The sequence below is a fragment of the Vanessa tameamea genome, chromosome 19 (assembly GCF_037043105.1).
Source record: "Vanessa tameamea isolate UH-Manoa-2023 chromosome 19, ilVanTame1 primary haplotype, whole genome shotgun sequence".
Lineage (NCBI taxonomy): Eukaryota > Metazoa > Arthropoda > Insecta > Lepidoptera > Nymphalidae > Vanessa > Vanessa tameamea.
In genome coordinates this window covers 2,918,021-2,942,465 of record NC_087327.1, presented here as the reverse complement: position 1 = coordinate 2,942,465, position 24,445 = coordinate 2,918,021, and the positions used below count along the sequence as shown (strand labels likewise).

Sequence of the window (24,445 nt, the reverse complement as noted above, 5' to 3'; positions counted from 1 at the left end):
TAAACAATTTTATTTCGAAATTTAATTAAATTGTAAACATTCCTTAAACCAGCATAATTTGAGAGGACTGAAAAATATATTCCTTATAAAATATTATTTCTCTCTGGTTAGAAAAGGATAGCAAGTCACTCGCCTTATGAAATTAGTCTAAACTAAACAGACCTTGTTCAGCAGAATCAGCGACATTTTTATAACTTTTTTCAGTGTTTCATACATAGAATAGAAAAGTTTTTATCATTTGAGGTTAAAGTTACCATTTCATATAATAAAAATCAATACTGTATATGGTAGATAATATTATATTAGATCAAGATAATATAAGATCAACGTTAATGTTATTTTTATAAGAATATCTATAGTCGTTAATATTTCCATATAAAAATCGTTATTTATTAAGTTTACTGAAGTGCTTTTTGCGTTATTTCAAAATGATAGTATAGTTATTATATAATTATTGGATTGTAGACGTGTGCTTAAAATAAATAAATACTAATAAAATTAAAAAAAAAAAAATCTTTAAGCTACGTTCAATTGCAACATATTCATACATCATTACATCCAAATATACAAAGTGATGAGGTACTACGTATAAACGGTTAACACATTTTGTACAACAGTCCCTTCGATTATTCACTGGTATAGCTAAATAAATTTAAATCTTACATAAAGGTGCGTTTACATTGTCATAAAAAATATCTTTATTCAAGTTTACAAAAAACAGTCCCAGTTTAATTAGCGACATACGACTAATGTAAACACACCTTTACCGTTTTCACACATATTATGCCTATGTAAGGCTAAGTGTTTCACAGATTCTTGCAAAAACAATATAAATTTAAAATGAAATTCTACAATTTTATATTCTAAAAGCATACACCAGAGGGTTTAAAATTGCGTGCACATAAATAGCCTGCTGTTTGAATAAAATCAGTCCGATAGTGCCAAAAGGATAAGCGAGATCTAAATAAATGTCGCATTTTATTTGACATACGGTTTATTTTTGAATGGTTTCCTTTTGACTGGACGGGTTTACATTATAATGTAACACGACTCAATAAAGAAGTGTAGATATTGAAAGCGACTTCTTTACATCTAGAAACATTGAAAGCTACTTCTTCATTGATCCGGATTACATTTGCCATGAATAAGGCAGGACTTAGAGATCAATTTTTTCATTTTTTTTCTATGACTTAATATGGCCATACGCTTGGCAACTACAGTCAAAACCTGGTTGTTTGACTAGAGGAGTTAAAATTATTTTCATTCCTACATTACTTTACAACAAAACAAATTATATTGATAAATTTAAAATAAATTATTCGGTTAGTTCATTGGAATTTTACGAGGGAAAAGTTTGGAGATTCTTAAAATTTGAGCGATATATAAAATTCTGGAATAAATTCATTACAATTAAAAATTCAATCGTTCCGGCGCATGTCCATTGCAATAACAATATTGCCTTAAAAGTATTGACTCACCTCGTATTATTGTAATCCAGTACCTGGGGAATTAGCAAATAAAGTAATTATTAAAATTACCAAAACAATATATCAAATGTGAAAAAACACAAATCAAGAACAATAAACTCATGGACACAAACAACACTTATTATATAAATAATAATAATCTTTATTTAATTGTCCTCCATGTTACAATAGTGACAATAAAACATTACTACAAGTGCATTAATAAATATTAAAGAACAGTTTAAAGTCACGTGTATGATTGGACCTAGTGTCTATTATACACAAAGACGTGTATTAAAAATTACCAGGTAAGCATCCCTCGGATTTCAAAAAATCAAAATATACTTTATTCAAGTAGGCTCTTACAAGCACTTTTAAATCGTCATTTAACAAACTATTTTAAGTAAAGCTACCGCCGGTTCGGAATGTAGATTATACTGAGAAGAACCGGCAAGAAACTCAGTAGTTACTCATTTTCAACATCTAAAAATACAGTCATGTTAGTTAAATACAATTATATAATATGTATGTTATGTCTCCTGCCTGGAAGTCAACGAGCATTAACTCCACGCTTTTTTATCATCTATATAATCTTGTATCGAATAATATGATTCCTTTACCAATGTATTTTTTACAAATGATTTGAATTTATGAAACGGCAGAGTTAAATATAACTTAACAGTATTTAAGCTATAATCTCGCATGGAGAGAAAACAAGAAAATACGAGACAATAATGATCTACTTGGATGTGGTTGAGATTATTAATTAAAATTGTATATAAGGTCAAATAAGGGGGATGCCTGGGAGGAGGAATTAGGAATATTCACGATTCTGCGGTCTTGCTTATATTAAATACACCTAATTACCTGTACATAAAGTTCAAACTCCTTGCTCGCCATATTGCACGGACCACTTCTCATAGGCGACGATACTGAGCGGCGACACGGACGGCCGGATCCTTTTTAGTGCATCCATGAAGTCTTGGAACGTTATACTCCTAACCAGAGACAGGTCTAGACACTTCACCTCCTCTGGGTCCAGTTCTGTAACCAGGCGGATAATGTTAGTCTTCCATATATAATTTATTATATATTTTTAAAGTTAAATATATTTTTAATCATATAAATGAGAGACACTTTTTTCAGCTCTTATGGCCTTTGAGTTGTTTTTGACCTTGACAAGATAAATTAAATATCAGGCTGTTCGGCATGTTGAGTAAGTGAGATTAGTCGGTAATTATTGTTTGGTCTCACCATTGGTTCTCCTTTTTTATGAAAAAATATCGACCACCTCATACTATCCTACCAGTACTCCAATGTCGATTGGAAGAGATGCTATTTAGAAATTAGTGTGCTTTTGTACATGATAAATACGAAATAGCACTAGGTCTCTCCTTGGATACGATTGAAGGTGTTCACGTGTACTGTACAGAGACGCAGTTGAATGTCTCGTTGGTCTAGCGGCCAAATATAAGGCCACAGATTTCGAGGTTATGAGTTCAAGTTCCAGCCAGATAGGACGAGCAAAGGTTTATTGGGTTATTCTGTTGAAAAAAATCTCCGAAACGACCAAGACTGGAAGCTGGAAGTGTATAACATCCCGTGCCTCGGTAGGCGCGCAAAGCCGTTAGACCTGCGCCTGAACTCTTTCCAGTAGTGTCCGATCCCATCCCATCCCCATTCCCCATCGGATTAAGAGTGAGGAATTAGATAGCGCACTTGGGTCTGCGCGCACGTCCTGCACTATTGTCCTGCATAGTCGGCCGATCTCCCCTGAAACCGTAACAATGAAGAGAACAGCAAACCTCTGATGGGCCCGAGCGCGGCGTCGCGGCACAGCGCGGTGAGGTCGCTGCCGGAGTAGCCGTCGGTGAGCGCGGCGAGGCGCGCCAGCTCGTCGTCGCTGAGCTCGGACGCGGCGGCGCCGCGCGCCAGCACCCCGCGCAGCAGCGCGCCGCGCGTGCGCGCGTCCGGCAGCGACACGTACACGCGCTTGGGGAACCGCCTGCGGGCGCGCGACGCGTTACAGTTAGCGTTAGCGTTTGCGTTACGGTTGGAGCGACCGCAAACATTATTTAAATTACCATGTCTTTCTGAACGTTCGATATTTCTGTTTTCTGTACTAAAGAATTTTACAAAAATATAACATGTTACTATATATATATATATTATAAATACGGAAGTAGTAACTCTGTCTGTCTGTCTGTTGCTATTTCATAGCTAAATCACTGAATTTGATGAAATTTGGTATGACGCAAGCTTTCACTCATAGATTTATTTTTTTATGCTTAATACCTGACGACCCACCCAAACGCGAACAAACCCGCGACTGACGACTAGTGAATTAAAAACCGCAACGAAGCTGCTGGATTAGTATGCAAATACAATGAAATGATCATAACAAAACTTAAAATAACTTTCGATAAAAATGACCACTATGCTCAAAAATCGATATAATTATGATTATATAAGTATAAAATTATCATAATTATGGCATTACTGTCAGACACTGCAAATATATTCTTTCAATGATGACTAAAACATTTTTTTTCAAGTGACCACCCGAGTCGAAACTTGATTGTAGCAACTTTCGATATTCCTTTCAAATAAATACATATAATAAAAATATAACGTCGGATGTACATGGTGTTCGTTGACGTCACAAACGTATTAAGTTAGAGATTTTTATATAGCATAAACGTAGACAGTTAAATTTCGTTTTTTCGTTAGGATTCGCCAAAACATATTAAATTTCATGAAATTTGCAAAGCGATAAACTCATTTGAGATAAAGTTTTTTAAATTATGATAAGTTTTCATATTGTCTCAAAATGTCAAATCACGATCCATAATATAAGTTATACTGCGCTTACGATAAACTTAGAGTTGCCGAATGATACGGCCAGAGGGAATCTTTAAACAAAACTAACAACAATTGCCATTGACGCTTTAACTCTGACAGTATGCGCAAATTATTCTCCTTCCAAAAAAGTTCTTGAAGAACTTACTGAGATGGAGGCACTTATAAAAAAGGTTTTGAAGTCGATCCTCCAAGCCAAGACGGGGCACATGACCCACCCGAAAGATTGTTATTTAAAAAAATATATACTCAAGTGTTGAAACATAAAATTAAATTTGACAAAAAAATCTTCCATCAAAACGAAATTATTATGTATTATAAAATTTTAAACAAGTATGTTTATATGTTGGCTGCTGGCCACGATCTGAATAATTTAAAAGCAGGAAGGAAAAGTAAAATAACTTCGTTGTTTATGAAATCACATTAAAATAATTACTGGAAGCTTAGTACGATTTATTAAAAACTAAAACATAAAAATGAAAACCTATTATGAAATCAATCGATCGAAATAATAGTCAATATCCTAATGGATAGTACAGTGGTTATTAATATATTGTCAATGCCATAAATTTTCAATATGGCAATAACTAATAATAATAATAATACGGTAGTGGCGCTGCTTTTGAAGTACAATATAATTAATTAATAATTATCACCATATATACGTATATTGTTCGCTATCACTATAGCCATAAAGTGCCAACAAAGTAACCATAAAGTATAATAAATCAGTTTGTTAAAAATTATAATTTTTTTTAGTTTTTTCGTTTAACATTACTCATCAGAATTTGGGTCCTATCAACGATTTCCGCAAAATAAGGACGCATTTTTTGACAATTAAAGGCTCTTCCGACTAGGAAAGCAGACTTGTAAAAGTGCAATTTTAGATATTTCTTTTAGTTTCCGATTTCAAATGACGAAAATTCGAAGAATGAATCTGGAGTGAATGCGGGATAGAATGCAGTACCTGAGCGCGGCCTCGTCGAGCTCCTGCGGCCGGTTGGTGGCCGCCATCACGATGAGCCGGTCGGCGCCGGCGGCCGGCAGCCCGTCGAACTCCACCAGGAATTCCGTCTTCAGGCGACGAGACGCCTCGTGCTCGCCCGACGAGCGCTCGCACAGCAGCGAGTCCACCTCGTCCACGAAGATTATCGCCGGCTGCGGTGTTACGGGCCTACTTTAAACTTTGCTTTTGACGTCTGGGGAACCGACAACTACGAGGAAGTCGTTGGTCTACTACCTGGTAACGCTGTTGTATTCTGCAGGTTTATAGATTTACTTAGTGCTAGGGCCTTGTGCAAGCCCGTCTGGGTAGGTACCACCATCAGATATTCAGTATTGTTGTGTTCTGGTTTTAAGGGTTAGTGAGCCAGTGTAACTATAGGCACAAGGGACATAACATTTTAGTTCCCAAGGTTGGTGGCGCATTGGCGAAGTAATTGATGGTTAATATTTCTTACAGCGCTATTGTCTATGGGCGGTGACCACTTACCACCAGGTGGCCCATATGCTCGTCTATAATATAAAAAACAAAAAAATAATAAAAATAGATTTTGTATTGTATTTTTAGAATCAAAAATAGCATCTCTTACTTCAGTTTATCTATTGATAATATTTTTTTGTAAATGTTTTTGCTTACATTACGATTTCGACTACTAAATCTCTCATTGTATGAAAAGAATAATTGTAAAATATGATATTAAAAAAAAATAACCCGATTTCCTTGTCAAGTGGTGCTTGTATCCGATACGGTGGTAAAATTTTGACTTAATAAGCAAGTAATGCTTTTATATTGAATAAAGATTTTTGACTTTGACTTTGAGATATACATGTTATGGAGCATATAGTTGACTTTTGAGGTGCTAACCGATTGTATCCGTCGCAAGTTCTCAGCTAGCTTTTATTGTTTACTGTTTTTTAACGAATTACAAAGAAATAGAAAAAAAAATATTAACTAGTGTTCAAATCTCTCGTACCTGTAGTTCCCTGGCTACTTGGAACAGTGCACGAACCATCTTCTCCCCGTCACCCACGTACTTGCTGGTGAGGGTCGCCGCCGATATCGAGAAGAATGTCGCGGAACACTCCGCCGCCACACATCGGGCTAGCAACGTTTTACCTGGCGATAGAACAAACGAATTATTTGAACCGAACTTGGTCGTATATTTAAATAAAATATTTAATTTACGAAATTATTTATATAATATAAACGCAATTGGTAAATTACAAGAAAATATAAATTTTTTTCTACAACGCGATTACTTACTTTATTTTGCTATTGAAATAAATTATTATCATCATATTTGAGCGATTAAAAAATACATTAAAGACATAGAATACTTAATAATTATTATATTTAATAATTCAGATTATTTATATAAATATAAATTTTATTATTATATATTTTGTGCTGTAAAGCAACACATTTTGGAATATTGTTTTTTAAAAATACGATATTATTGTTATACAAAATGTAAGTCATCTATTTTCATAAATACGAGTTTGTGCTATGTTTAAAATTACCATTTCCAGGAGGTCCGAATAGTAGCAACCCTTTAGCCGGTGATCTAAGTCCCGTGAAGAGTTCGGGCCTCAGAGATGGCAACACTACCATTTCTTGCAGGGCCTGTTTTGCTGCCTAAAATAATTATTAATAAAGTAAGGTCGTCAAAAATATTTTTTGGATAAAATACATTGTTTTGATATGCAGCAAATTGTGACTCATGATTTTAAATGGATTCTTTTTGATAAGAATAGTACGCTAAGGGGCTCCAGAATATATTTTTGTAGGAGGTTTTTCTCCAATGCTGGTAAGTTCTGACTTACCTCTTGACCAGCGATGTCCTCCCAATGAACCTTCGGGCCACCTTCAACTATCTCGTCCAGTATTAGTTGGACTAACTTCGGGTCTACACCTCGTACCGCCAACGTTGGCTGTGGGGTTCTGCTCCGAGTGGGTGTCCCGCGCTGAGAGCCTCCCCCTACGGCTCGTCTCACTGGCGAACCGTTTACTGGCACCTGGTATGCGCTCTATACGTGAGAAAAGTCGTTTTTGTTAATGGTGATGAGATGGTTAGTGAGGCAGATAGATTAGCAATTAAAATTGAAATTCCCTCTAGTAATCATTTAGTATTGTTAATAGTAATAATTAGACTACATTTAAGAAATTTTATATACAGTGTTAGAAACACAGATTTTAATTTTTTCTTCACGTACAAAATTTTGTACTAAAATGAACTGAGTTCTATTTCAGCCCAAGAATATTATTATTGATTATTACAAATAATTTTACAATGGTTTATGATTTAGTAAGCTTTTATTTGTTTTATTTAAAGCTTTTCGTATGTTATTTGTTGATGGAGGATGAATGACATGCCAATTCGGTAACAAAAAAAAATACAGATTCAAAATTTTCATGAAGGTTCTTTTTTTCAAACCTTTTATACAAGGCTTATCATGTAAATGTACAATAACACAAATTGTTTTAAACTTTATATCATGCATAAGGTTTTTCGCATAAATGTAAAAAAAAATAACATTAATCATGTAATACTATAAAATATTGTAGTTAAGCGAGCAAAACTACGAGACACTCTAAAAAAAATACTTTGAATAAATCATCACACGGTTGGATGGCACCAAAAGCAAAACAGGACGAAAATGATTTTGTATATAGATAGATCTATATATAGTTCGGATTATATTAAAACCATTATGTACACACAGGGACATATTTAAAATAATATGAAAAAAAAAAAGTTTTTGTAAGTAACTTCCCACAGCTGGGCCAACTGCTGCAAAGAATATCATCACGCTATCTCAATGCAGGTTGATGTTAAGAGTTTAAGCATGTACTATTTCTAGTGTTAAGTTCCTCCTTCTTTCTCTCTTTGTGTTGGTTTAAATGCCTATGCACATAAACTTTAATATTTCCGTGTTAACAACATATGAGAAATTTCAGCAAAGCTGAAGTCTCGCATGCTCTAACTTTGTTATGTATGATGACGGTAAAACTCGAGCGGTTAAAACAAAGTCTGTAACTTTGTTGGGTGTTTCAAAGTGTGTCACTTTTCGATAGCGACTGACTGGTTTCGTCAATCGCTATACAACTTGGCAAGGTCGCCACAGGGACAATACATTTATTATAAACACTAAAATGGGATACCCCATACCGTGAAAATATTTTGCATAATAGTGCTCGGCTAAAAAAGCGATAATTGTAGAATATGCTGAAAAATGGATCTTTTCTTGGCTCGCCAGAACATATATATAAATGTATTAATTTAAATTGAGTTATAAGTGATCAACACAGCGCACCACGAAGCTAAACGCTCTTTTAAATGAAGAATTTTCTATTGTTATTTTATAATATTCAAGCAAACATTGCACCGTGTCCACAAGACACAATAATCATCGCAAGACTGTCAAAACTTCCTGTTTTGCATAAGTCTCAGATTAGACATTTTATATCCACAGCAATGCACTTAAGTAAAAAGCACAGCCTTTAATCAATGAAAAGTAGCCGCGTCAAAGGATTTTTTCTTAAATTTTCGCTTCAGTTCAGTCAGTCAGTATATACGAAACTTGCTACAGTATCAAATAAGAAACATCTACAATTCTAGAACCTTCCTGGACGATTTCTTATTTAGGAATACGTCACTGGTTGTCTGACCGAAAAAAATCATTATAAATTTCGTTTTATTTTCACTTTCCTATTTGCATATATATTCAGAAGACTATCTTGTTGATAACATAACCTGTATATTTGAAATTGGTTTACACACATAGTACGTAATGTTATTTGTATTACGTACGCTATTATTTGACTTATAATGATAAGGATTTGTTTGCGAATCTTAGCAAGCAAGACAGTTCATATCTAGAAAGTGAAATTTACCGTTACATCAATAAATAAATACGACTATCTATCTAGTCGTATTTATTTATGAGTGGCATTTTATAGCTGTCTAGAAAGAAGGAAGGAACCCGATGCGAATTTCATAGAAAAGGTACTGTAACGTTATCCTTTAGTCTTGCATGAAAAGTAAAATATATATATATATATATATATATATATATATATATATATATATATATATAATACTATCCTTTTTTCCGTAAGGCTATTTCTATTTCTATTGGACAATTACTATTACTAGTTTACTTTCGAGGATATATTTTATTCTTTATATAAATTATTCCGTCAATCCAAAAATGTCATAAGATGATAAGGCTATTTTCGATCTCACTTACGTATACACTTATGTCAATAATTTAATTACTATCAAGGCTTACGTTCGAAATACGTAATAATACGTTGATAATATTCGCTAGAAATATGCATAATTTATATCACTCGAAAACACCCCCGTCGAAAACTTTCCTATGTTATGACGTCACTAAAATTCGAATGCGGCGCACGATCATAGGAATTTGTCTCAATAAATATTCAATTTCTCTCATAACCACTTACGGATAACTGTCGCTTCACAGCCGGTGGTGTTGAAGCCGGCTTCACAGGGTATCTGCTATAGCCTCCATTGGAGCTGTTCGGCTGCGACGAGGATCGTCCCATAGACCGAGGAAGTGTTTGAGACTTCATCAGCGGTCCACCGCCGCTGGGCAAGCGCCGGCCGGCGGTAGTGAGCTTGCGGCCTGCGACTGTTGGATGTTTTTTGTAAAACAGTGTCAATAGATTCTGCACACAAAGTATTTAAAACATTAAACAAATGGTTTAGTATAAATGGTATCATGCTTTTTGTTTGTAGCATTGGTGTGACTTTACATAACTTTCAGTAATAATATCAAAAATAATTTTGTATTCCAAAAGTGGCTGATTTGGTTTAAAAGCATTTCTATCTCACCGTCTGTTCTATAACTTTATAATCAATATAATTAGATCAGAATTAAAATAGCGAATGATCTTTGTCGGAATACATTTGGTCTAATTATATTAATGGAGTAGAAAGTTTATTATAAGCAGAACATGGTCCACATTAATGTTATTTTATGTATTATATTAGTGAGATTATGTGTTAATTCTACATGCATGAAGCATGCGTTAGACATAATGTTATGGGCAAAGTATTAGTATAATATAATGTTTAATAAACGTTAACAACCTTCTCGCACATCTGAGTAACGAAAGTGTTGCGTGTGCTTTAACCACTTAATCCTCGCAACATTCTAATTCGACATATAAATACTAATCTTTGATTATTTATATATGTATAGACTGTTTAAGCTGAGAACGCGTCGAAAAAATAGTGACCAGCTATTGGCCACTGAGTACACGCACACTTCTAAAATAGTATGTCCTTTTTCGAGTGTTAAGCGTACTTATCACACACACTAAGATATTAAAGTTGGCTCGGTGTTTTAGTTATTATGTAGTGCGAAACTCTATCTAAATACATAAATAATCTAAGATATAGAAGTAGAAAAGCTGTAGTTGTTTATTTGAACGCATTTATCTCTAAACTATCAAGATTCGGTTCGATAGTTCGATTTGTTAAAAATATTTCAGTAGATAGTCCATTTATTGAGGTCATAGACTAACAACATAACTATACGACTAGGTAGCGGAGCATATTGTTAAATAATATATAAAATAGTTCCCTTCATTTATTCAAATGTGATATAATGCAATTTATTTTATACTCTATGACATTACATAATTACTAAATAATATATTAATGTATGTTTTACTTAGAGTTTTATATGTTTAAACTAACGTAACATAACGATTTTCTTACTAAAAAGTAGAATCGAAGAAGGAAAAACAAACCACAGATTAACATATAACATGCAAATAGTAGCTCTACACATTAATATATGTATCTTTATTTATAAATACTTATAATTACTTTAATGTTACTTCTAAATTTCTGATATATTCGCAGTCAATTAAAGCGAATCATTTCGCGAATTCATAATAAATTTCATAGATTATTCAAGATATCGACCAATGATATCACTTTAATTCCATGTTGTTTCTTTACCTACAGTCGTCCTGTGCGTATATATTGTTATTCTTTATAATGTTATTCTAATAAGCTTAAATGTCATCTTTAAATAATATTAGTAATATGTACGCGAGATTAGCAGAGCCAAGATCACTTCTATTTCCGACTCCGACATTTATTGCAGTTGTTCCAGTAACGTGGCTCACGGGCCACGGTAAGAAAGACTACCGGCGAAACAAAAGTTAATCTTTGCATCACACAAACGACATATATCTAAAAAGTTTAATTGTTTTAGTTTTAGGAATTTTCATGGCTTCCAACGGTAGAGTAACAAGCCTAACCTTTCCGTTTTAATATACGAGACCATATATTTATTTTAGCGACTTGCTTGTATTATTTTTCTTAAATACGAAGTGGAGGAAGGAGGAAGTGCTTTATTATTAGGTACTGTAAGAAACACGATACACTTTTTTCAAATTATTTCCAACAACTTTGCAAGGCTCTTCTCTTATAGTATAATGAAAGTCGCTCCCCGCCATACCTTACCTACGTTTAGATATTATAAATTACGCAACGGATTTTAATGCGGTTTTCATCAATATACAGGGTGATTTAAGAGGAACGTTTGTATGTAAATGCATTTTAAGCTAGAGAAAAGCTGATAATTTTATCTTTCCAAAACAAGAATTTTCCTTGAATGTAACAAACATTCAAGGAAAAATTATAAAGGCACCTTTATTTTGGCTAGCTAGCCACCCCGACTTCACACGACTTCTCACTTATCACTATAACTACCTAGTTATAGAAATAAAGTACAATTTTGAAAAATAATTTTGTCATAGTAATTTAATATACAATGCTCTTAAATTCTTACTAGTAGGACAAGGGCAAGGGCTTCCCACAGTCCTACAAAATACGAAGCCAGAAAGGTCCGTAGAATGTGTTTTAGCCATTTTTTTCTAATTGGGAGTGGTCACCCCCGCATAAAGACATTGATGCTTTAACTATTCCTCACGTCGCCATAGCATCTCATCAACCTTGGGAACTCAAGACCTCATTTCCCTGGTGCCTATAAAGATACTGACTCACTCACCCTTCAAACCGGAACACAACAATACTACGTAGAACCGTTTACCGGTAGAGTAAGTGATGATTATGTGGTACCTACCCAGACGGGATTACACAAAGCCCTCCTACCTAAAACAAGTAAACTCTTCACTCTACTTGTTGTTGAAAGTAGCTTTTACTTTTATTTATTCATGCTATTAGGAATTTCTTAATTTGTTTCAGACGATTCGTTCGAGTTTAACATTTCGGTCAGAACAAATAGGGCGAATCGAAATATTAAATTATAATGACCATTTGCAAGGTTACCATTTTACGATACGATTATGAATGTATTATCTACATAAAATAGTTGTTTCATTTGTTTTCTTAGTACTTGCATTTTTATAATTACTTTTATAATATAAAATAAAAATCGACATATTCTTTATTCAAGTCGGCTCATAGAAGCACTTTTGAATCGTCACGTCGCAGTGTTGAGTTAAATGTAAAGCTATCACAAAATAGTAAACAAAATGTTTGTAATATAAAATTCAGACGAAGCGGTTAAACAAGCAATTAACTACTTAATTTATTTTTAGTAAATCCCATAAAACTCTACTTTGAAGGACTATAAAATCTCTAAAAAAAAATCACATTTTTGTATAAACAGATATTAATAACAAAGAATTATAGACATATAATTTTAATGCGTGTATAATGTATATAATTAGGTTTACATAAGTATATTAAGACCTTGCGGTTCTCCCACGCGCTTAACTTTGTAGCGCAGTTTTCAATGTCTCGCAATCGAGAGTAGGCTACGTTTCAATCTACACTCAAACATGCATTACGGTGAAAGCCTTATTGAGACTTTTTTTCACGACTCATAGAAAAGCGAGCGATCCTCACAATAAAAGTGCTAGTGACTTAGATATTTCCGATCTGTTAGTGGTACGAAGTCACGATTTTATTTTTAATATTTCTTTTTAGCCTACTAGTAGTCACTTCCACCTTTGTTTGCCGAGAGTGTGTCACTCTTTTTTTAGTTTTACATAATATTTTAATTATCATTAATAATATTTCGAAGTACTTAGTTTATGCTATTAGCCTAGTAGATTTAAGGCTGTTAGCACTGTGTTGGACTTAAATATTAGAAATTCAAAGATATTTTTTTTATCATGAAAACAAAGCTTTTCGAATATTCCTAAGCAACCCTCCCTCATTACTCCAAGTTTTAAACTTGAAATAGAAGTGTAATAAATAGTATCTTAACCCTTCGGAGCCCTCATTAACTCATATCCCGGGGCATAAAACATAGGATCTTTTCAGGGGGATGGCATCCGGTATTATATGATAGCATAGACGAAGGATGGGGGATATACATTATTTCCTTGCGAGCTTCGCCGAGTTGCGGACGGGGCATCAGCACGTAGGCGGAGATTCGTTATATGAAGACGTTCTTGCGGCCACTATGTTCCGTATTAGAGACATCGTTGGGGTTTAAGTGGAAAATAATATCATTAATTAAAAAAAGATGGGGTTAACCATTACACCAAATAATGACTTTGAACACGCTAGGAGACACAGCCAGGCCTGTAGACACAGCTATGACCTATTGAAACTTTATTAACAACCTCATTTTGACATAACGTACAAATACACTGTAATTAACCAATAAGGATTTATACATCGAAATACCCGGTTCAGCTTGGTATTCTTCGATCCTCGTGAACCACGTGAGAGGTTTAAGCATCGAATTTAAGTACGTATGTAAGGGCGCTGAAGTGCCATCATGTCAAGTTGGAGACGTTGTCAAGTTCACTCGAGACTCCGTCTGCAAGTTTTTCCGAGGTAAGGAAATTTTCTTCTTCTTATTATCCTACGAGTTGAGAATGTTTAGTCAGGTAAATGTCTTAAATATCTTCATTTTCAAGCCATTATTGTCAATTATCATCGTGGTTTGTTCATTTTACTTGTATAAATTTAATAAGGCCAGGACCGTTTTCTGGTAATGAAGGAGGCAGATACTCCGCCTCAAATCCGTGGCTACCTTAAGACTTTATTAAGGGAAAAAGATATGTCTATTGTGTACGAGAGCACTAGCGAAAATGCTAGCAGACATTCTGAAGGAGGCATCGCGAAAGTTCACTAAATTCCGTATTTTCATTAAGTTCATCACAACGCCAAATAAATGAAGGGCAAAATTATATTGACGATAATATTTAATTAAGTATTTTATAACATGACATTCATAAGTAACATTATAATTATCAAATTGATAAATTGTTTATAATTATATTCATTTTTTAGTTACGTTGATAGATATTATAACAAAAATGACTCTTGTGTACATTACTAAATTCGCTCTGCATATGAGACAGAAACATAGCTAGTTTTCCATTCTTATCCGGATTCGGATTTTTTAGTCAGTTAACAGTCTATTATATAATCCATTCATTAAAACTAAGAAAGATTCGGCGAAGATATCGCGTATAACACACGACGCCTAATTATTCACTCTTATTCTAGTTTTCAATGAAATTAATAAATTTATATTATTTATTAACTTAATCATTTATTTCAAAATTTTATTCATAAAATAAATTATTATTTAAAAAAAAAAGGATGATCACAATCGGTTTAACATTGGCAAAGCTTAAGCTTACGTAATGATGAACGAGATATGGAGACGATCTTAAAATTAAAAAAAAATAAAACCGAAATGATAACCTCCTTTTATAAGTGGGCTAAAAAGATGATTATATATTTTTTTTTTGCGCCCAGCGAAGCGAGCGGTTAACAGCATAAAGTTTATAAATTATTATGAATCGTGTCCACGTCTTCGTCTAGTCGTGGATACAGACGGAGGTATTTTGAATATCATATTGATAGAATTTCTATAACGATAGATAAACTAGTATACATTTTATGTTTGTATGTTAGTTATTAATTCATAAACATTTGATATTATCGATATTAATAATCTTCAAAATTATTATTTAATGAATATTTGTTCTCCGTTTTAAAATAGTTATATGTCGAGTTATAGGTAGAGCAAACACTTGGAATCAAATTCAAGCAATACAAGCATTTTTAAATAATATACTTTCCGTCACCTCGTAGGCGTTATCTATACAGCACGATCAAATAATGCAAAAACGGACCGGTCGTAAGTGTTGTGAAATTGGGACGCAAATTGACACACCTTGGTTCAATTTTAAAAGATTAAAAAATAAATCGCCCGAGACCTAAATTACCAGTATAAAAGCCACCAACGATGATTTATGTTTTCGTTCGACAATATATTAAGTCGTAATTATTGAGATATTACTCAAATCTCGATTTACAATAACACCATATTATCATTCATTTTTTAATTATAAAAAAAGTTGTAGCGAAGGATTTCAAATGTACGATCGTCGAAAGCAGAAAATTTAAAAAGTATTGCGAGTCTTAGTAGTCTATTGTTTGAAATGCCATAGACTTAATAATACTTGTATTCATATTTATCCTTTATTCAGATCGCGGCAGCTTTATTATATACGGAACTAAAATTTCATTAATTGTTTGTGAAGTCGCTCTTTGATTTAAACCTACTAAATGGAATTAGAATAATATAATGTTAATCATTATTTAAACGTTACAATTGATTGTGTACCGAAATCATATTTGTATACAGAATTTAGAATTTAAAAAAAATTACATCGATGAAGTTCATTATTAAAATTCGTAGGTGTAAATTAAATAAATTGCTTGTGTAACTATATAAATGTGTGTACGCATGTGTCTTGTGACGTCATCACAATTGTGTTTAACATTCATTACATCTTGTCATTGGACAATCAGCAGAATGATGAGGCTGGAGGTTTTATATGAAACAGTATAACTTTATTAAATAGTTCTTGGAATAATCTTGTCAAGGCGTCACTCAAATATGTCGATATAAGTTACATAAAGTTAAAGGAAAATTTTCGAGCAGTACTGTAACAAATAATTGCAGTAGATACAGACGAGTCTTTTAATCAAAATATTAAATAAGTCGATCACATACGCTTGTTTCCAGCTCTTTGTGGTGAGCGGACAAAGCGAGCGCAATTTTCAACTAGATTTGTTTAATTTAGCGCGTCCGAGTATTCACGCTGTATTAGTAGATGGCAGATTTAAATAACTACATTGAATAGACGCGAAGGCAAGTGTTGCCTTCAACGTTATAAGTTACCTTAGTACACTAAGCTCGTATTACTTATTGCTTACTTGTTATTAAACATACTAATATTTAATTATAGTATATACCAATAATATCCTTAGGAACATTGAATATAAGAGAATTGTAGTACAAAGGCTTATCTCGATATGAAATTTCTTACAGCGTTGTGTGAGTATTACTTAATAAATGAAAATATTATATAACATAAGTTTGGGTATTTTCAGAGATTCGATAGCGTAGAACTACAGAATTGATATTTTCAAGAGCAGAGATCAAATTCAAGACCAAACTTAATTGTAGTAGTTTGCGACCTTCACACCTTTTAAACTCATTATCATAACAGAATCAAATAACTGTTAATAAATATCAATTAATGTAACGATTTAATTTTACGATCTCTCATTCTCACAATAAATATTTCTATGTATTATTTAATGTTAAAATGTAGTACAGTTTAATTATGTTCGTGAATATAAGTCAAAATATATTACTTTACGACAAATATAATTATAGATTTCTCTTTAATTTTTACAAATTTTTCGTCATATATCAACATAAGTGTAACTAAGAAACTATCTAGATAATATACGAATATTTTAAAAGCATAGTGTTGCTATGTTTAAATATTCGTTCTGCCAGTACTTTGTAGGCGTGGACTTGTTTATGGTGATACCCCCTGTAACCTTTTAATGACGTTTAACTTTCACCATACCGTGATTCATAAAAATCGACCCACTAGTATCGCTTGCAGACGGACTAATTACTTTAATTATAAAAAAAAAGAAACGGTTGAAACTTATTAGTTTTTGCTTTGGAACCGTTCTATTTAAACATTACAAATATAAACGTTGCATTCAATATCACATTATAAATATTACAGGTAAATGAATCGTTTAATTTTATATAACGAATTGTGAATTCATAGACAAGATTCCCAACATCAAAGCATATAGCCATAGACGGGTCTTTAAACTTTATCCTTTGTTCATCCAGACAGTCAGCATTATTTTAAAGCTAAGCCTTTATCCGTACAACGCTCTTTGGAATTTAAGAAAAAAAAAAAGAAATGTCATTTGTAACATATAAGATGTAATCATATACGGTTCTATCTACAAATGTTGTTTGATTCAGTTTTTCTGTCAAAAAAATCTCAGTTATAGAGATCGGAGTCTGGAAATTTGAAGTGTTTGCACTGTCGTAACTCAGAAAGCACGTAAGGGCGTTTATTCTGCGCCTGAATTAATTCCGGTCGTGGCGGATTTGCCGTCCCATCTGATTATAAGAGTGGGAGAAAAGAGAGTGCACATTCGTTTGCGCACAAACTTGTGCACTATTTTTATATGTAGTTGGTTGGCCTCCTTTGAGATTGGTCGCCGTGACTGAAATCGGTTAAGAAGACGTCATCAGTTAAACTAGATGTGTCTTCTTCATTCGCATTTCAAATCCAAAATGACAGAAAGAGAGATGTCACTGTTTAACAAACCCTAAAGACAGCCTGCTAATATATATATAATATATATAATAGGGCCCGTAATATTGTAGAATCAAGTTTCCTCTACAGATACAAAATTACATATTCTTAAAATGTCAAAAAGAATTAATCATTTTTTAACTATAAACTCGTGTTACTTGATCAGTTTTATAATTAAAGACGATGGCAATGGACAAAATATTATGCAAAACGGAATTCATACGCAATTTTACATAATGTAAAATAATAAATTATTACATGCCTTGTAATACCGTAAGGTTAATTAAGTCGCGAGATACGACATATATGTCAATCTTTATATCGTTAATAATAATCTTAAAAAGGATCAACATTTTCGTCAAATTAATATGAGTTTTACGAGCAGAATGTTATTTATCGATGGGAGAACTTTGTGAAGGCCCGGTAGTTACGATGAGCTAGGTATATGAGCTAGCGTAGGTGCGACCCACGCACTAGTTTTTCTACAAGGGCCAAAGGTCTCCTGTTCAGGATTTAGCGATTAATACACATTGTTGCACAATGGAACCGACTCAGAGATTTTTTTGGGTTACCTTAAAATATTTACAATTTTATTAAGAATAGAACGGCAAATTACAAATACATGAAAAACACACAGTTCTTTCCAGTGTTTGGAACTTGCAATTTATGAATTTTTCTTCTTTAGACTTATGATTACTTGGGTAATTAACCGACCTTCATTTAGAAGCATTATTTAGAGTCTTCGCGACCTTATCGACCAAAACTAACAAGGAAACATCTTCCTGCAGTACTGTATTGATTCGAAATTTGAAATCAAAAGAATATCTATCCTGCATTATTAAAGCATATAGGAAATTATATTGTTCAATTGCATTGCAAAAATGTCTAGACACCTGAATCGATTCTAATGAGGTATCGTTGAATTCGTAGAATTTACCCAAACGTTACAGGCCATACGAAGTCGTGTGAAACATAATATGGCGGTTTGTCGATTTTAAAAGGCACGTAAATATTATTATTCGTTTATCAAACATTACGTTACTTCTTTAATTATCACTGTTTCGTTAACTAACAGGATTGCATTTTTTTATTCCATAGTATAAAGGCAACCCAATGATACTTAGTCTTTTAGACTTAGTATTGAAAGCACGTTTATCCTTTCCGTTTGAGAAATTGTTAATTTAGGTATAACATAAATATATTATGCTCTGTGGCTGTAATTAAACTTTTAATTCCCTCTGTTTACTTAACTTTATCCTTTAATACACACACACACACACACAGGATAAAGTAGGTATTGATAAAATTCGGTCGAAGTACTGAAACACATCTCGTTTACCCAAAGTTTATATTTGAGTTAAAAATATATATTCTATGCAGCCTTTGCCCGATGACACGATAGAGGACAAATAAGCGATCATATTAGAGCAAAATTATGACCAACGCTTAAATCTAATCATGTATAATTAATAGTGGTTAATTTATTAACAATTTATTAATTTTCAATTTTGTTAGGCTCATTAACACGACACCGCATGATACTATAGGCTATAAGCGATACTAAAGAAGGAGTAAATTATTTTTCTCAACATAATAAGTCCATTTTCATAGAGAAAAAATAAGAATAACGTAGCGCCGACTATGGGCAGTGTAGCATAGTGTTGGGAGTTTTTCTGTATAACAAAACATTTCTTAGCAAAAGGCTTATTATATTATGAAACGAATTGGACAACGGTCACTTAAATTTTGGTCGATAAGATCTCGAAGGCTCTAAATAAAGGAACTAACTTGTATATTGTAATGTTGTAAGACGTTAAGTTCGAAACCGTAAAGGTTTCCGTGTTTTTCAAATGTATTTTGAGGTAGCCTACACTTGTGAGTAGTTAAAAGAATTATATTGACGGTAGTTTTGGGCGTGTTCTATGAATTATAAAAATAAATAAAATATAGAGCAAAAAATCCTCAGGTCATTCAATATTTAACCGACGATGTGCATAATATTAACAAACGTTGATGGATGGTGATGATTTCATGGAAACATGGATAGATGGATAGGTACCTAATATAACCTTTCGAACGTGTTTTGTTTTCAATACTACATTTATATGTATAAATATAATATGTTAAATTCTTTGAATTGATTGCACAGTTGATACTGTTATAGAAATATTTTCATAGAATCGTATGTATGTATGTATGTAAGACACAGAATACGCAACATAAAATTCACATTTCTGAACCATCAAATTCGACAAAAACTATTTTTAATAATATTAAATTGATTCTATATTCTCATCGTTAACGATTTCATAGTTTTAGTTCTGTTATACAAATACTATTGAAAGGGCCTGTACATGTGCAGGCAACCGTTGTCGTCAAGTGAGCCAGCTGGGTGGCGCCTGACCATCCGTAACGTGATCCCATTGTGGAAATACAAGTCAAACGGAAATGAGCAGGCGACTGTGTATCCGCTTCATCGCTTTCTCCGGACCCTATATTGCTATAGGTTATTTTTTTCAAAGCACTAGAAAGCCTGTGATCTCAAAATAGCGATAAAAATATATAACAGAATTACTAAGTATAGTAAAGTACGTGATGAAATTAACAAACTGTTGGACTTTAATTACTTTGATTCGATATTTTGTGCCCATCATGGGATTAGTTAACTCAACATTTTTATTTATATAGATGTTTCAACCGTGCCACTCGAGACTAGACAATGTACACAATAATAATTCGTCGAGAGTCGTGTTTAAAGTATATTAGGAAAGTAGATTTTTGTGTATTATTTTACACAATAAAAGAAAGTTTAATTTATACCATTGTTAAAAATTAAAAATATACACCGTAATTATGGTAAACACGACGTATAAAAGAGCAAACGCCCTGTAAAGTTTAATATACTCAACCCGTAAAACTTGACTCTTAATTTAAAACGTATAATACGCGGGGAAAACATGAGTTTCGCATAGAATTTTTTTTAATTCCACTTATACTTAACCCGAGAATAAACCATGTTGAATCATGTTCTAAATATCTTTTCATAGCCGAAAGGTCTTTTTATTCTGCAAAAGAGAAATGGGCCGTCGCTATACTTAGAATATGAGTCGTAAACTGATACGTATGACTGAAACTTGAGTAAGCTAGACTGTTACAAAGATGGCTAATTTTAGCTGTTAATTGATGACTTGTGTTATTGTTTGGATCGACTTTATCGAACTGTAGTATAACAACATCCTAATGTTAGAATATTATTGGTAGCAGTTTCAGTTTTTTTTTGACAGTATTACTAAGAAGTATACGCAATTTCAAATTCGATTATCTCGATTAACAATATTTAGATACGTTGATAAAAGCTCTAACGAATTATATTATATACATCGAGAGACATGCTCCTGCTGTATTTTATCGATATAAAATTTAAAAAAAAATCGATTCCCTCAAAGTTAACTTTTAAATTTATCTTTGTATCTCGTCACAGACATTTGTATTTATTAAAATGTTGTAAACTTAGACAGTTATCGAGTGCAACCTGCAATAAAATTACCATTCGGGATCCAGAATCGAAAATTTATTACTCAAGTGCTTTAAACGAAAAACTATTTTCAATCTTGTTCGTATATTGCAACAATCCATGATATCATAAAAATATGAATTGGTAAATTAGTTATAAGTTATCAAGTCATGAAGGCTCGATTGAGTTTCGTAGCAGTAAATGCAACTGAGTAAGATAGAAATAATTTTCAATTGGCAAAAGTTGATTAACCCCAGCACACAATACTAATTGATAAAATTTTATGACGCATAGTTCAAATAGAGTTGTTTAAACGTTTAAGAGTTTATGTAGAAATATATATAGTTTAGATATATAGATAGGAACCGTAGCAATTCCTCGTCCATGTTAAACAATAATTGTCGTACAATACGCGTCTGGCATTCATAAAACAAGGCTGCAAACAACTAACTCTGCATGCCAAACCGACTATAAAATGACGCATCTGCAATTTCAATGAGTATCTCTTTTGTTTTAGATACAAAAGCTAGCAATTTAGATTTCGCAGACGTTTTTTATCATTAAATGATTTCTTTATTTAAGTGCTTAAATGATTCCCACGGTTTTTTTATCAAAAAGAAATTTTTACGCTAATATATAATTTAAAAAAAATCTCTAAAAACATTTCAGACGAAATCCGTTAAACAGTTGAGTGAAATTAAGCTTCTAACACGAAATTTTCTATTGCCGTTCGCATTACACAATACGCTTTTGTTTGTATATACAATGTTTTTAAAATAAAATCTTACAAAGTCATGAACTTACTATTAATATAATATATTAATTAAAAATAATGAAATTAATAATTGTGTCACACGGAAAGCGGAAAAAATATATTGTAAGCACAGTGAACCCACATGCAAACATTGCTTTAAATAAAATGTACCAATTGTTTCAATTTAATGTTTCTGGTTATATCATGTCAGGGGGGTTATGTGAAACTCGTGAGAGATTTTCAAAACTTTGCAGTAGGTTATGTCAAACGAAGCAAAACAATTTGTGGTATTCTACCTTCGTTTGGTGGCTTCGTTTGACCACTGTTACTTTCTGTATGTGCTAGTAGCGTTGTCTTGGACTTCTCTAATTGCCTTCGCCCCTTAAGAGGTGACTCCGTAGGTTTTTTGTCATTCCGGTCGGGCTCACTCTCTACGCCCAACTTACTGAGAGCGACTAGGTTGGCTACATTGGGGGACAACATTTGCTTTATTAAACGTTGATATTACACGAGTATGGTGTGGATATATGAATATATATCACAACAGAAAATATATAAGAAGCTGACCATGCAATAAACAGCCAAGTTCATTTATTTAACTAAATAATACATTAACTAATAATGGCATAAAATAAAAGGTAGCGGTGTATTACAATAAACACATAATAACTAGTTATATATATATATATAAATATAATGATTACCTAGGAAATGTAATCGGTCCTTCGCCATCCCTAGATTGGTTTTCATTTTATCATGGAGGCGCTGTGCTCGCTGCCAAGCATCTCCTCGACCCCCCCAGCAGTCCACTGCTATGCCTCTCTCGAGCTCATATATACCCTTCTTGTACAGCTCTATAGCTAATTCTTTTTGTCCTGTATTAAAAAATAAATCATACTGAACCTAATACCCTAATAGCTAATAACTTAACTAACATTTAACTTCCTTTCAATGCTGACTATTATATCAAAGGCAAACCAAAACTAGAATAACTAATATTCTAATAAATTGTCTAAAGCATTTGCTACATTAAATTACTAAGTATCTTACCTTCATTCTCTTCATCAATTTTAAGTGCTTTCGATATATACTCGAAAGCTTTCCTATGATGATGTTTTTGTTTCGCCAGAAGGGGGTCTCCTGGCCCCACATTGTTTATATACGACATCTCTTCACTGTGCGCGATCTCAGTCGACACTATACCGTCTTTTACAACCACTTCTAAATTACATTCACCGTTTTTACGAGGCCTATGAATGAAACGATGCGACGCCGAGTACAAATATTTGAAAATAATAAATAACTGATACAAAATGGACCTTAGTAAATTAAATAGGATAATGATAGGGAACGAAACCACATAAAGATTCCTTTTATGAACAGAAGGTTGCGAGTCATTTCGCAACGCTGATCCCTTCGCTATGTCTGCATCAGTCTTCTTAGATTTTCGGTTCGGCGACCTAGTAGTTTTTCGCGGTAAACGACCACCATTGAAATCGTCACCGGAAACCATCAAGAACACTTAAGTCCCGTCGGTTTAACACCAAATAGCCATATACTTTATAACAAAGACACGCACGGTTATTATTCTACTTATTAATCTAAAAACAGCAAGAGTACATGGTGATGACTGAAGAGTTATTGACATTTTTGACAATTACGATGGTCAATGGTCAGCAGTAAAAAAAAAAACAAAAATAGTATTACTAGATCAAAAATGAACTACGTTTATGTAACGAGTTTTACAATTATATATTTTTTAAAGAGAAAATAAATTCTGTTTTATGTTACCAAACTTTTTCGGCAAAAAAAGAAACAAAATATAATTTTAGTGGACAATATGTAAACCTCAAACTCGTAATCTTACAACTCGTATATCAATTCCATCTAAACACTCATAGAGCATTTTATAATGTATAAATTAAACATTTCTGGTACATAAAAGAATTCTAGTGCATAAAAACAAAATTAAATAACTACTGTACGAATTATATTTAAAATAATTCTTACATCAATTTATACATATTAAAAATGTAAAAAAAATAACAGCGACGAATACATATGAGTTTACTTAATGGTATCGTAGAAAATGTAAAATTTTAGTAATTTAACGCTTATAACATTTAAAAAAAAATAATAAACTTTTTACACTTTATATCGAG

At 32.9% G+C, this 24,445-nt stretch overlaps 1 protein-coding gene across 4 annotated transcripts; it reads right to left on the bottom strand.

Annotated features, from left to right (window-relative positions):
- Nucleotides 1-697: 697 nt before the first annotated feature.
- Nucleotides 698-23,937, bottom strand: LOC113397017 (spastin). Of its 4 annotated transcripts, none has more exons than XM_026635154.2 (11): nt 23,334-23,937; nt 22,988-23,158; nt 22,580-22,747; nt 9,799-9,986; nt 7,152-7,355; nt 6,849-6,963; nt 6,302-6,444; nt 5,293-5,483; nt 3,272-3,471; nt 2,334-2,510; nt 698-1,501 (listed from the first exon to the last, which is right to left on the bottom strand). In XM_026635154.2, exons 1-10 carry the CDS (start codon nt 23,794-23,796, stop codon nt 2,347-2,349), a joined length of 2,007 nt encoding a protein of 668 aa, XP_026490939.1. In that variant the 5' UTR covers nt 23,797-23,937; the 3' UTR covers nt 698-1,501; nt 2,334-2,346. The 4 variants fall into 4 exon arrangements, with proteins under 4 accessions (XP_026490939.1, XP_026490941.1, XP_026490942.1 ...); XM_026635156.2 differs by having other exon boundaries at nt 7,152-7,343; XM_026635157.2 differs by lacking the exon at nt 22,580-22,747.
- Nucleotides 23,938-24,445: the final 508 nt, after the last annotated feature.

Excerpts from the sequence above, each read along its gene's own strand:
- LOC113397017 (XM_026635154.2), bottom strand. The coding sequence starts at position 23,796 with ATGGTTTCCGGTGACGATTTCAATGGTGGTCGTTTACCGCGAAAAACT. Across the intron at positions 9,987-22,579 it reads AACGAAGCCACCAAACGAAG|TCGCAGGCCGCAAGCTCACT; the intron begins GTAGAATACCAC and ends AACATCCAACAG. Across the intron at positions 3,472-5,292 it reads CTCGACGAGGCCGCGCTCAG|GCGGTTCCCCAAGCGCGTGT; the intron begins GTACTGCATTCT and ends GCGCGCCCGCAG.